The sequence below is a fragment of the Pararge aegeria genome, chromosome 18, assembly GCF_905163445.1.
Source record: "Pararge aegeria chromosome 18, ilParAegt1.1, whole genome shotgun sequence".
Lineage (NCBI taxonomy): Eukaryota > Metazoa > Arthropoda > Insecta > Lepidoptera > Nymphalidae > Pararge > Pararge aegeria.
This window is the reverse complement of record NC_053197.1, coordinates 3,373,739-3,388,056: the sequence shown is the minus strand read 5'-3', so window position 1 is coordinate 3,388,056 and position 14,318 is coordinate 3,373,739. Positions and strand designations below refer to the sequence as shown.

The 14,318-nt window shown below is 33.8% G+C and overlaps 1 protein-coding gene across 1 annotated transcript in view; it reads right to left on the bottom strand.

The window, feature by feature from the left end:
* Positions 1-6,211: 6,211 nt before the first annotated feature.
* The window catches only part of LOC120631456, a 31,709-nt gene continuing 23,602 nt past the window's right edge, over positions 6,212-14,318 (bottom strand). Inside the window, exons 17-22 of the mRNA XM_039901052.1 lie at positions 13,744-13,877; positions 13,401-13,558; positions 11,332-11,469; positions 8,564-8,708; positions 7,537-7,601; positions 6,212-7,122 (exon numbers count right to left, since the gene is read on the bottom strand). Coding sequence (XP_039756986.1) covers positions 7,039-7,122; positions 7,537-7,601; positions 8,564-8,708; positions 11,332-11,469; positions 13,401-13,558; positions 13,744-13,877 — 724 coding nt within the window. The 3' untranslated portion in view covers positions 6,212-7,038. The remainder of the gene's footprint in view (positions 7,123-7,536; positions 7,602-8,563; positions 8,709-11,331; positions 11,470-13,400; positions 13,559-13,743; positions 13,878-14,318) is intronic.

Genomic DNA, 14,318 nt, shown 5'->3' with positions numbered 1-14,318 from the left:
TCAGTAACTCTTTATGTATGTTAATATAGATATCCACTTTATTTGTATTAGATCTTTAGCACCTACTATATGTAAGTGCGATAAATAACATTAAAGCTAAGATACGTACAGCGAAATAATTGTCCATCCATTTACTCGTCTTATGTCATAGAAATAGAACGAGAAAATCGAAGATATAAATTTGTCGTGGCGCGAATGTTAGCCTTATTGAAAACCCAGCTTTAGCATAAAAAGTTTTGTATTTATAACTTGGAAAAGGCAAGTCAGTTTTTTAATGTGATCAATATCTTTGCCGTAAGGTTTATTAACTAGGCGTTACCGAAGCCATGTAGAGAGTCTGGAGTGCTATTGGGAGATTACTATCATCGCTTGAAGCAGGTAATTTTAAAATGGCAGTTTATTAGACCATTAGAATAAGAACTATTATTTTACAACAAATCGTCAATCATATTAAAGTAATATTGCTTAAAGCGATGGTAGTAAGGCTCCAGATCAGCAAATATAGTGGATACCCAGTTTTATAAAACATACTCGTAATTATAGTACAATATTTGGCATTCGGATAGGATTTACAGTTTTACATCACTATAGATTATATATGTTCAAATTTTTTCGGGTTACATATTAAAATCTATTTTACAAGTGACTAGAAATCTTACATAGTTTATATTATGTATTACATATAGAATAATAGAACCGTTGATATATTTTAATATTATGTGCGCAGAATTGTCTTACAATTTGTGAAAAAATTGTAAACAAAAATTAATATGTCTTCTGTACAGATTGTAAATAATATTTTAACATTTTATATGGACGTTATTCGACGCAATTGATTTGAGATAACATTTTAAAATAAGTGTAAATACATTTTTTTTTTTTTAATATAAGTTATAATGTCAATAGTAAGTTAATAATTCGATTGGATACAAAGCTCTAAACGAAATGATTAGTACTAAAAATAGTACTAGAACACGTGAAGTTGTAAAATATAGCACTGTTTTAAGACCTATCAGTAAATTTTAGTATTAGCATCATGCTAATGCTTAAACAGCGTCGTCACATTCTATGGCAATTTTAACAACGTGATGCTTATTATAACTAGATCTATAGAAAAAACGAAAAAAAATTATATTCTCATCCACAGGTAAGGTTGTAAAAGAGCGCTAGAGGAATAACAGTTTTTCGAGACCAGTCAGTTTGTATTAGCATCACGTAAATAAAAGTAACATTTCATTTTATAGCAATGGGGTGTTAATCCCGAACTAAATTAAAAATATTTTTGAGAATTTTCTAACTTATCTATAGGTATCTGTGAGAAGCATAGCACTATATTAACAGAAACTTGTTAAATTTGGTTTGAGCATCATGTTGCTAAGAGTTCTTTACTATAATATGAACCATTAGAAACAATATGCTAATCTGAAACTTACTTCACTGTTCCAAAGGTAAGACAATTATTGTCTTAATTTTTCTTAAGCATGTTTTTAGTGCGATCAATTTATTTTTGTTGAGGATTTGTGCACAATCGAATTAAATCTATTTTACATACATAATAAAAAGGAAATGGAATGACTAGGTCATTGAGATAGAAGCTCAATATATATTTTTTATAACTTCGAAGATATATTTACCTAGAGTTTACATTAAATTCTTCTATTCAGACTACCCTTATTCTTTGGCGATCCGATTCAAAGTACAATACGCAAATAGTCATGTCAAAGAGAGACGGTGCTATAGGAATATTACCGCACAGTCTGCCTTTCAGTCTCATAGACTGTACTGTAACATAGTTTCCTTCGCCATTAAGAAATAGTTATATTATGCAATTATAACAGAATCTCGTACAGTAATAAGATATTAGTTAAGTTTAAATATGTACAATTTATGACTCAAATGATTATTATGAATCAGTTTTGTGCGTTTTAGAATATTTCAATTGCAGAGCAATATTCCACCAAAAGACATTTATCTAAACTACGCTGGGATTCCAAATGTTTATAAAACGTTTTATTTCGTATATTGTTTACGTCAAGTTTTATTGAATAAACGAATTTTTTTTTCTTTAAGTACAAACAAACGAATATTTTATTTGTTTTTACACTCCCGCTTGTTTTGTAGAAATCTTAATGACAAAGAACCTTAATACTAAAAACTTAAAGTTTATAATCGCGCCACAACGTGTTTTAGGTATATAAATCTAAGAAATCTAAGAAGAAGAAGAGAATATTAATAAATCATAATGTTTTTGGATCATGCCCTTTGGGTACGTCTTCGGTCTAAAGAAGATTTAGCCAATAGAAAGGTCGTATAAAAGTGGACTGACGTCGCGACTGAGTCAGTCTCCTCTGAGGGCGACGAGATAAAACTTCGGAGTGAAATAAGTGATCTATTGAAACCTAGTGTCCTTGGCTACCATTCTGGACTACGATTAACTTGCTATTGGAAGTGTGTTCTGGAAACTTCGTCAGAAGAGATGATTAAAGTCTTACAAGAATCATCAGGTGTTGTAATTTCAAATCCTCGAACGTAACAATATTATGTATTACAAAGACATTTAGCTCACTAAAAGTTAAAGCAAACAACGATAAGCCGCTGTACAACGCATTAATGACGAATGATAAATTAACACCAAAACTGGTGCCCAGTAGAGTAGTTAATATTTTTTCTAACAACTTCTATAAGATAGAAACTCTCAGTCAATGAAAATGAAAATGTTTTCACGATGTTTTACGTTACCAGTGATATTTCATTGCTTAAAACGCACACTACTTCGAAAAAGCTCAAATTAAAATTGGCTTGATCGTATACGTAAGAGAAGACGTTGCGCGAAGTACGAACGTGTGCGTTAAGAAACTACATTATTATCACAGTACCTTCCTATCCCTCATTTTTTTTCTATATGTGACCCTTGTAATGAATATTAGTCCTCTATCACCAAAGATCTTCATCAAATACCGTTCGGAAATCTAAATGACAACAAATTTCTAAATACATGGACCATTGATGAGTGATGAATGTTTTGTTTTAATTAACGGTCTAAGATGGCCGCAGCACATCAAAACGGTGGAATGCATATTTTTTTCACAACTCCCTCGATATGGGTATCAAATGAAAGAGTTCGACTAGTAGAACTAGACTATAAACAAGATGGCCGACGCCACAAATGTGACGGGGTTTTTTTTATATAATTCCAATTTTGTATCTATTACGTGCGGACTTTAACCTTCGCGACACACAGTGGAGTGTGGATTTTTCAAAAATTAATGCTTATTTTGACAGTATTTAGTGTAGTGTGGTCAAAATGATTGAATCTAAAAGTAAAGGAATGGCTTTTTGAGCTAATACGTTAGAATATGACATAAATTAGTTATATCTGCATTGCCTGAGAAAAGTACAGAAATTCTTCGTGCTATAACAATGATACCGAAGATCATATTAGATTTATTAATATTGACCTTTGCATATGTTTGAACAATGTATTAAAACTTATTTACTCACTTCAAAGTATTTACTTGTGTACATACTTTTAAGTACGTACAAATTTGGTATTGAATTAAATAAAAATTAGGCCACTCCGCTTTCTTTTCTGAGAAGCTAGAAAAATGTTAAACTGTAAAAATATGATATTAGAAAAGACCAACTGGCAAGTTTTTGTAAACTTCTTCTACGAAGACAAACTAGTGGGAGTAATTACAAAAAGACCGTCGTTTTTAAAATTTCCAATTAAGTAGGCCTCTTTAAAAAAAACTTTCGTTTTTTTAATTTTTAGCAGTTTCTTTTTTTAAAATGTACGTAGTTTCCTTAATTACACATGTGGCAGATAACTGACAATATTTTTAATAAATTAGCATAAATCATGGGTCAAATAATTCGTAATCTATCCGAACTAACTGAATAGCGAGTCTACAGTATTACATATTGATTTATTTGCGTTTTCATTACTCGCATAACAACTTAACCCTTAACACGTTGACTGCTGCCTAACATTAACAAATACGGTACACGAGTGCGGCAGCATTACACGCTAGGCGTGTTTTCAGCACTGGTGAAGCGTATTCGAAACAGGCGCTACGAGCATGCGGCCCCACACGCCTGGCGTGTTTAAACTTATCGCGACAGCTATGCGGCCTTTACGCAACAGGTGTGTTATTACATCACTCGTATTTTCTCATTTATTTATTGAACAACATGAAAACCCAACACTTGTCGCATTTTAATAGCAATTTGTATTTTTTTGTTGGATAAAATAGAATAAAACTTTAATGTAGTCAACACAGATTTTCTTTTTTTCAAAAATAATCATTTTCTAAAGAGCTTTAAATATAGTGGCTTTACATCTCGTAGGTACACTATTTTACTATATTCAAAATCGCGGCAACGTCAACCTGTGTGTAACTTGTGAATGTCATTTACGAATCATGATAAATAAATAAGTAAAAAAACAGTATTAAATACCTACTTACATACGAATGCGGATTGCCGACAAAGAAGCGAATTTGAAAATAATATGCATTTTAAATATAATAATCCTTCCAGTAAATATACAGAACCATTGTTAAATTTACTTTTAAATTCGAAACAATAGTAACTCATTCCTGAGTAGTTTATTGGTACCGCTGGCCGCACCGATAACGTTTATTTAAGACGATAAGAAAAAATAAGGATGCGGATGCATCGTTTTGTAATTCTGTCGGTATAATGGAATGCAAACCGATATTTATAAAATAATTTATTGACGATACCGATACCAATGAAAATAGTGCAGGCGAACTCAGGCGTACAAATATTAAAAAATATATAGACGTCAAACTTATGTTGCGGATACCTTTATTGCAGAAAAACATTGTATAGTATGCTAAAATATAGGACGACGATCCTATATCGATATCAATATCTATTTCGCGTCCCTATAAAATATTTAAAAACAATGCAATTATCTAGGTGGGTATTATTTAGTGATCGATGGTATTATACTATTGTTGCAAATATTTGGTCGAAAACATGTTTTTTATATGAACTTGTTAGTTATACGTGTGATGGTCGATACTCTCGATGGCATGGGAATTATTAAGAAAAACACTCATGTATAATGATTAGATAACTCACAAAACAACGAATTTTAAGTAGGTATACTGTCTAATATATAATAAAACGTAATTGCGTTAACGTTAAACTAATATTTAATAAAACGTACTTGCGGTAACATATAACACACTCGTTGCGTAAAGGCCGCTCTAACAGTATATTTAAACAACACAGCGTTTGTGTTTGCCGCACTCGCAGAACGCCGGAAAAACACGCCTAGCGTGTTCGGCCGCATCCTTGTAGGTACATTTATTTTAACACGCCTAGCGTGTTCGAGCCGCACACGCGTTACGTAGTTTTCAAACACAAACGTTGTGTTTTCAGCAGCCAACGTGTTAACCTTTGCGTTTCTATCACGCAATGTATCGATTATTATTTTAATAATTTTATCGTAGAGTTTAGTAAACACAGACGTAAGAATAGTTCAGTCTACTTGATTAAGATTAAACACATTTATTTAGAATGACTAGACATCATATACAAAGTATAATTGGAATTCAAGTGTAACATAAAATCGAATACATTACGACTTTCCAAATTGGGGCAGTACTGCTTTTGAATGTAACTTTGGTAGTCAATGAAACGCAGAATTTATCTTCTTGTTATCTAGTAGTATTTGACTGCTTTTTAAAAATCTATAATTAACAATAATGCTTTTATAAGCTTATAATATGTTAACCTACTTGTGACGTCATTAGAGATTCTACAAATCACAATATAGAGTTTGTAAATCACCTGAACTTGGCTCAGAAAAAAAATATTTTATTTTATGTTTTTTAAATAATCTATACTTTATTTTCTAGTTTAGTGAAATTAAATGATATTTAAAGTTAATAATCTTTAAGGATTACACGACAGAACAGTCGATACTTTCAATACAGTCAAATACCCTATTACAAATAGATATTTGTTATTGAAAACAAAAAATGCAAGTTATTATTGTTAAGTGTAAATAGTGTAAAAATCAATATAGAATAAAATAAATTTAATATTGATTTACAGTGTAAAAATCAATATTAAATTTATAATGTCACTATTAATTATATGTAAATAGTGTAAAATACAAATTAAATTTATTTAATATTTATCTTTACACTATTTACACATATTTAATTGACTTATTTAAAATTGACTGACAAAGTTACCCTTGAAGAGCAAATTTACCCGAATTAGTTAGTGTAAGTATACCGTTTAAAAGTCTGTACCATTTATCATTCAATAGAAACTATTATCACGATACTACAAATACAGACGAATTCGAATTACATTATAATTATTAATAGTTAATAATAATTAAGCTAAAAATCACGTGTTGACTAGTATTAAAGTTTTACATATTAATTTCTAGAAATACAATTTCATTTCTAGAAACACTACAGTATAATATGCGTTACGATACGATACGATCAGTCAATTGACTACAATTTACTTATGGACAAGACTCGATAGACTTTTCCAGAAAAATCTAGTTTATCACCTAAATGTTTATTTTCACTACTCGTACAGTCAATTGGCAGTTTTAACCTGGGAAGTTATTCGCGTGTTTTTATAGATTTCAACGAGCTTTTTTCGAATTTCCACCGGAGCCATCTTGGAATTATGCCGGCCAAACACAAACCTTTTGACGACAATTCTTTACGTACCGAATTTACGATCACATCATTTAATAAATTTACACTTACAATAAACCTTTAATTTCTTTAAAATACACAATAGTTTCAATTTACGAATATCCATAACCAACCCATATCTAAATAAAATTCAAAAATAGCACGTGTTAATATCCAAAACTTGTCAAGTATCTTTTACTTTGAAATCCTACGTCAAAGTAGGATCCAACCAATCAAATTATTGAAAAATGACGCGATATCATCTCAAAGCAATTTGATAGGTGGAATCCTTAAATTACCTTTCGTTACAATATTAATAGGATATACTGGATAGGTGTGATTACGGTGCAGTTTGGAGCCAGGCGCGTAAACCTTTGGCCCTTTCCGCCACACCGTCTGAGTTGTCCTGCATCACGGGTTCAGGCTATAAAAAATAATATAACACGTGTAACGCAGTATGATTGATGATATATGCTATCTCGCAATCGAGGAGCCGCTTTTGAGAATCAAAACTATATTAGAAAAAAACGCGTCGCATAGGTATTGTACGCGTCTCGATATTTTAACTTCAATAGGGTTGTCATAAGTAAACAAGTAAAATGTTTTGAATTAGTTTGTGTGGAAAAATAAATATGCTTATTTTAATTTAATATTATTACAGGGTGGTTCCTTATGAAATATACTTACGCACCCTTTAACAGTATTTCGCAATTCGGTTACACGTTGTATATGTACATATATATCCTTTATAAATAAGCCGGATATATTGAACACAGGCACCTCGGCAGACGATAAAAATGTGTTGATTAAAAGGGTGTTTTTTTTAAAAGATACTCACAGCTGACAATGTCATCCTCGTCTGGGAAGTGGTGGGCATATTACAGGAACTTGTTTCTGGTGAAACTAAAACCAAAAAAAATAAGAAACTTAACAACACTTTACAATAAGCTTTCTTGTGTAAAAATTTTGGAAGAACTCCTCAGCATCCTGTACGATCAGAAAAAGATGTTTTTTAAATTTGATGATTTTATTGATTTCAAATATAGTATCTATAAAAATTGGAATATCACAGCCTAAAAATAGTCATGAGTAAATCCCAGATTGTACATTTTGCAACGTACATCTACATCTGGTATTGGCAGTTTATAGCCAGTTAAGTTTAGTTTTCCTCGTGGTCGGTCGTTTTAGCAATGCATATTTTATATGAAGCGGTGATAACCCAGTGGTTAGGAGCTCGACTTCACTTTCGGGGGGCCGAGTTCGATTCGTAGCATGCACCTCCGACTTTTGTTAGTTATGTGCGTTCCAAGTAATTACATATTCCTTTCTTCGACGGTGAATGAAGACATCGTGAGAAAACCAGCATGCCTGAGAGTTCTACATAATGTTCTCAAAGGTGTGTTGAGACCACCGATCCGCACTGGGCCAGGTTGGTGGACTACGGCCCTTTTCATGGTGGGAGGAGACCTGTGGCCTGTTGTGGGCCGGGAATAGGGAAATCAGAAAACAGATGTCACCACCCGTCCTCCTCGACGGCCGATTAGTGCAGTTTGTAGCGATCCTGCTTTCTGATTCCAAGGTCGTCGGTTCGATTCCAACAACTGGGAAATGTTTGTGTGACGAACATGAAAGTTTTTCAGTGTCTAGGTGTTTATCTGTGTATTCATAAGTCATCTTAGTACCCACAACACAAGCTACGCTTGCTTTGGGGCTAGATGGCGATGTGTGTATTGTAGTAATATATTTATTTATTCTTCCCGCAATGCGAAAGAAGCGTATAACAGAACACAAGAAAAAGTTCTTGTATTCTGTTATATTCCTAGGTTTTACAATATTCTGCTCATATAAATTAGGTCCGTACGCACCGTTATTAAGTTTCCTGGCGTCCAAGGCTCTCCATATGTCTCGCACGTCCGCGTGTAAGGCCCGTAGCGAGCGAAGCACCGCTCCACCGGTCTCCGCTTCGTTCGCTGCTTCGCTACCCGATGACGCTTCGCTTGTAGTTGCTTCCTGGAATTTATAAAATAAATACGATAAAACAAAATGTAATGTAACTAATTTATAAAGAACAACTGAAATAAATCAAAAAGGGATTTAATTTGTTTAGGAATGAACTAATGAAAATGCTTTTATTTTACACCATACAAAAGTACAGAAAAAAAAAGAAACAGTGTTTACAATAATTTGGCGGCCTTATCGCTAATGGCATAAGAAGACACAGCTAGAGAAAAAGTAATGTAAGCAAATAGAGAAAATAAGAATATGTTAATAATTTATGAAAATGGGCTGACATCGCTATGGGCATAATTTGCACTCAGCGTAGTTTAGATGGCTAAGTAATGCTACTTATTAAGTAATTATACTACGCTTTGTATTTATTAATATTATCGACGCATAATTTTCAGAAATTGAAGCCTTCGGACGTTTACGGTATATCATAAAAAACAAATTCTTTTCCTCTTTACAGTTTTCTTTCCTCCTTTCTTTCTTTTCTTTCTTTATTTTTCTTTATTTGGCGGACCAAGAAGGCATGTTGCCAGTGGCGTGCATGGACGGTATGTATAAAATCTCCAGTACCTACGAGTTATTACTTAAATACTTAAGGGTAGACTTTTTATAACTCTTACAATGCCTATACTAAACTTTGTATAACCCGAATAATATATTTGAGTTTTTTATTTTATTTTATATAATCTTCCCGCTGTTGGTAAGTTCAATTCCATGGCCTATAAACAGAGCCACATTTCGCAGGGCATGCAAGAAAATTGTCCTTCAAAGTGCCGAGCTGTGTCCGACAACGTAATAACAACGGCAAACACGCCCTTCAAGACTTCAGTACTATTATTTTTATAACTAAATCTTATTTGGAACAAAATAATTTATAATGACAAATAGCGAAAAGTACAAGCGCATATAAGAAACAATCTAAACACAAGAGAAAACTTAAAAAGTAAAATGCAATAAATTACGAAATAAAAAGTTAAAACTTAAAATTAGTCAAAGTAAAATGTAATAAAATAATCTTGCGACAGTTTTAAATTATTTTACTTATAAAGTAAATTACCAAGGTAAGTAAATTATTTACAGCTCTCGTATTGATATTTTGATATGGAAGTACTAATAAATTTATGACATTGTCCTTTTTTTTAGATGCATGCAATATAATTATCATTAAAAAAGGCCTAACGAATCATTATATATTCTTTAATAACCATTAAGCTTGCTAACAAGATGTCATGCGTTAAAAAATATTATAACAATGAATGAATAAGTCCAACAGATACACAAGCAGCAACAATATCCTTAAAAAAATTCTGTTGTTGAAAACCAAAAAAACCTAAAACATACTGACTAGTGCTTATTCAGTTGTGCACATTGCAATATATCTAAACATAAATATAGCAGGTCAAAAATAATGCAATTTTTTTGCCACAGAGAATAATATAAAAGATGGCAAACATTTTGTCACCAACAGCCTGCATGCGTCGACATTTCGATAGCGGGCCAAAATATACCTCCCATCCTCCACTCATTTCCCATAATATTCGTCGAGTCATTGGCACATGGTCTCTTCTTCAAAACTTTTCTGCATCGGAAGCTATCAATTTCTAAGACAGACACAGCCTTGCCACTTCCCAATTGAGGTTACTAATCCTTAGTGTTGTCTGTGAGCATGGCTTTTTTCGGATTTCCTTGTTGTGGATTATGGGGAGAACCTTAACGATACACAATTTTTGGAAAAAGTCAAATATCCACGGTTGCTATGCATACATTAAGGGCCCATCGCTGCGTACTTTTGTCTTTAGCCTTTGGGATAGTGAGCAATTGATGACCTGACGGGATTTTCCGAATACTGCCAAAATTCGACATCTGGCAGTCTGCTTAACTTCTGAGATGTGTGCACAACTGAACGAGCGCTACTTAAAGCAGGACGGAGCGTATGAAGTCTAAAATGATGAGCCACTTTGACTGCAAATAAATATGATTCAGGCCGTGTCGGATCACCGTGGCTAGTTTATAAATGAATATGTCTTTTGTTCACGAAATACCATTAATATTTAGTTTACAGAACTCTTTTTTGCCCTTTTTATATTTTAGCTAAGCATTCCATAATCTCTTTAAATTTATTTCTTTCTATTTTGAATGTTTCAAGTATCTAATTTTGAATATAAATTGTTTTCATACATGTTTTCACAGTAAAGCAGGGGTTGATTAGCATTTTATGGAAGCAGGATTAATTTTAGTCCCAATTATATTACCTCGTATAATAATAGTACTCGTATAATAATAGTAGCAGGATTAATTTTAGTCCCAATTATATTACCTCGTATAGTAATACCTCGTATAATTATAGTAATGGTACTGAAATGTAGATAAGGATTAAGTATGACCTTCTCCAATCGATCAACTAGTACCGGCGAGGCAAATGACCTAAGATGGATAAGTACTTCCTAGCTTAAAAAACTGGGCCAAGAATTTTTAAAATTTGAGTTTGGATGAATTCTTGGCTATCTTCGTTGGGCACTAAGAGTTAAGAAGTAAGTTTGGCTTCGAAACGTTCATATATTTCTTTGTTTCCTTTGTGCGCAAAGACGTATTCACGACTAAAAACCAAGCGCATAGTCAAATCCACCTGTATCAAAGGCGGTGGATGCGCATCGGCGAGCCTTCGCAGTGCGCGCTCGATGTGCCGCAGCCTAATCTCCTTCTCACCGAGCAGGGCGCGCGCCCGGTGCAACGCGACCTCTAGCTCAGTCGCCTCACGTTCCTCCTATGCAACCAGTTATAACTTAACAGAACTAGTAGGAAAACTACATTGAACATTAGTTTAACAACAACGCTAAGAGTATTATATGATTACATTACATATTACGAGTAATATATACCTCATATTATTGAATCACGCAGAGTCACACGCGTCGAACGAACCACAACTTCATAACGTCATAAATTTGCCTGCATCAGCTAAATGTAAAGCGTGCCCAAAATAAAAGCATTCTTAGAGGCAGTCCCACATTTTCATTGATTGAAAATGCGTTTCGTTCGATTCGTAGCTCATACTATTCTATGCACCTTACAAATAAACGTGGCATAACGGAATAGTTACACACTTCAACTGCAGAACAGCAGCTGTCAATGTCAGTGTATGAAAAATTACCGCATAACCATTCCGGCGTTATTTCCATTATATTTTCAAGGCCATATGTATCTTAACCATCATGCAACAACCTAATATGCCTATATCACTAAGTTGTATGTAAAAAGAGGATCATGTGTCCAGTGTCCTCTAAAAGTGGCACATTAAACTTTAATTATATAATCAATGTTGCTTCTACTTTAACGTTACACTATTATACATGCAGAAACTATACGAGTCTTTTTAAATGAACTGCGAAATTTCTCGACAGAAAAAACCATGCTATCCTACTTCCAATTATTACGTCAGTACATTGCGTTTTAAGTGTGCGTTTTATGCTATTTGTCATGTCTACCTTTTTTTACCTTTTACTCTTATCTGTATGTTTCTTTGACATAAAGGGAAAACCCTAAAAGACATCAAACGCACAACCATACATGTATATCAGCTTATCTAAGTTCTTCCAGCCAACTTCTTGAGTTAAGTCACAAAAAACAGCCAGTTCGACTTGCTCACCATTTGGACTGTGTTTCTATTCCAAGGAAATTAATTTATAATAATAGCACGCTAAGCAACATTTGATTTCTGGACTGTATGTTTCCTTAGGTATCACATAGGACTCATAAAAGATGGACACAGCCTGGAATTCATAGGAATTCCATCTTTTACGTGTCCTGTGTGGGTGTGTGGCTTGACTATTCAAGCCAGGATTCAATAAGCGTGCGTTCAATTTAAACTTTATGCATTTCAAAGTCATCCCTTCAACATACCAAGTAAAATGCCGTTCACCGAACATTTCTTGCTTTAAACTGCACGTGATTTTCATTTACAGGTTAAATTTAAATATAGATCGAGTAATTAAGAAAACAAATATATATATCTTATTGTGTGATCTCAGCTATGAATTCCAGCGTTAAAAACTTAAAAGATTTGGAGGGACGACAAATTAAAAAAAGTTCTCAGAATGCTGTCCAAGCTAGCAAGTCAGGTCTTCCTCTTCAGATTCCTTGTGTAATTTCGGATTGATTTATAGCTACACGTAGTAGCTCTGCAATCTAATAAGAACTGTAAACAATATTTAAGTGTAATAATATTTTTTTTCTTTTTTAAAAACCCGTCGTTTTTCCATATAATGTACATAAACAAGCCTTTTTATTTGATATCCATCTTGAAGGGGTTGTGGAAAAATAAATTATTCGCTATTTACGGCCATCTTGGTCGATTTTCATCAAACATAATAAAGAACACTCCCGACTAATACATCTTTAAAAAAAAAAAAAAGCAAAATCGGTTATCCGTGCGGGGAATACGATGCCACAGACAAACAGACACGCACACACACGCACGCACGCGCGCATGCACACACGTACGCACATACAAGTCAAACTTATGATACCCCGTAGTTTTCGAGTCGGGAGTTAATAATTGCTTACCAAACGTACTCTCAGTCCAACTGCTTTATTTCCCCTGATTAACTTCAGATTGCAGAGTTATTGTACGCTCCGCTTTTACTACCTAAGATGTGGTCATGTACAAACTGTAACTGTATTAAACTTATTGCTCACCGAAGGTGCTCTGTGCGGTGACAGCGAAGCCCTAGACTCCCTCAGTGCAGCCCTGCGCCGCTTGAGAACGGCTTGAGCGCGACGCATCCCCTCCCTTTCTACTAACGCGCGGTGACGGACAAACTCTAGCTCGGGCGTGTCAGCTGTGGCGACCGCACCTTTACAGAGAAATGAATCTAAAGAAAGACTTCAAACCGTTGCCAGAACAATTAGCCATCTCTTTAAGAAAAAACAAATATTTTAATATTATGAGTCCGACGCACAAGTTTTTCAAAGGAGTTAATTCTGTCGGTGAAAGTTTATACAACTTAACCTTAATTTTTAATAATTAAATTGTACTCACCTAACTCAGAAAATGGATATCGTAAACTATAAGCCGGTTGACACGCCAAATCCGGAAACTGATCTTCTAAGTCATCTAATTTGCGCAACTGTTGCCTTAACGATTCTAATGGACTGGACCAACCTTCGCCACGCCTGAACAGAAGAACCAAATAAACATGGTCATTACATGTAACAAAATAATTGTGGTTAAAAATGAACTAGTTTAATAAGGTTACAGTTATTAATGGAGTCAGTAAACTAATACTGGAATGGTCCACACGTGGTGACGAAAATAGTCTACGAACTTTTCGGTGCAGCTTATGGAAAACTTATTTTCAAAAGCTACGCAACCAGAAATTTTTATCAGCCCTTTGTGAGAATAAACTGAAACTGAATTCTTTCCCCGTATTCAAAACATCACAGTTCCCACTCTTTTGGGTTCCATTAATGAAATAAATTACTTATCCCTATTTCATTAAATTATTGATTTAAGCTTAGATTTATTAAAAATTGAAGGGTTGTAGGATATTTAGGTTTTCCTTTTAAAACTGCTATATATGCTAGGGTTTATCCAGTCAAGTAAACAAGTCAAAT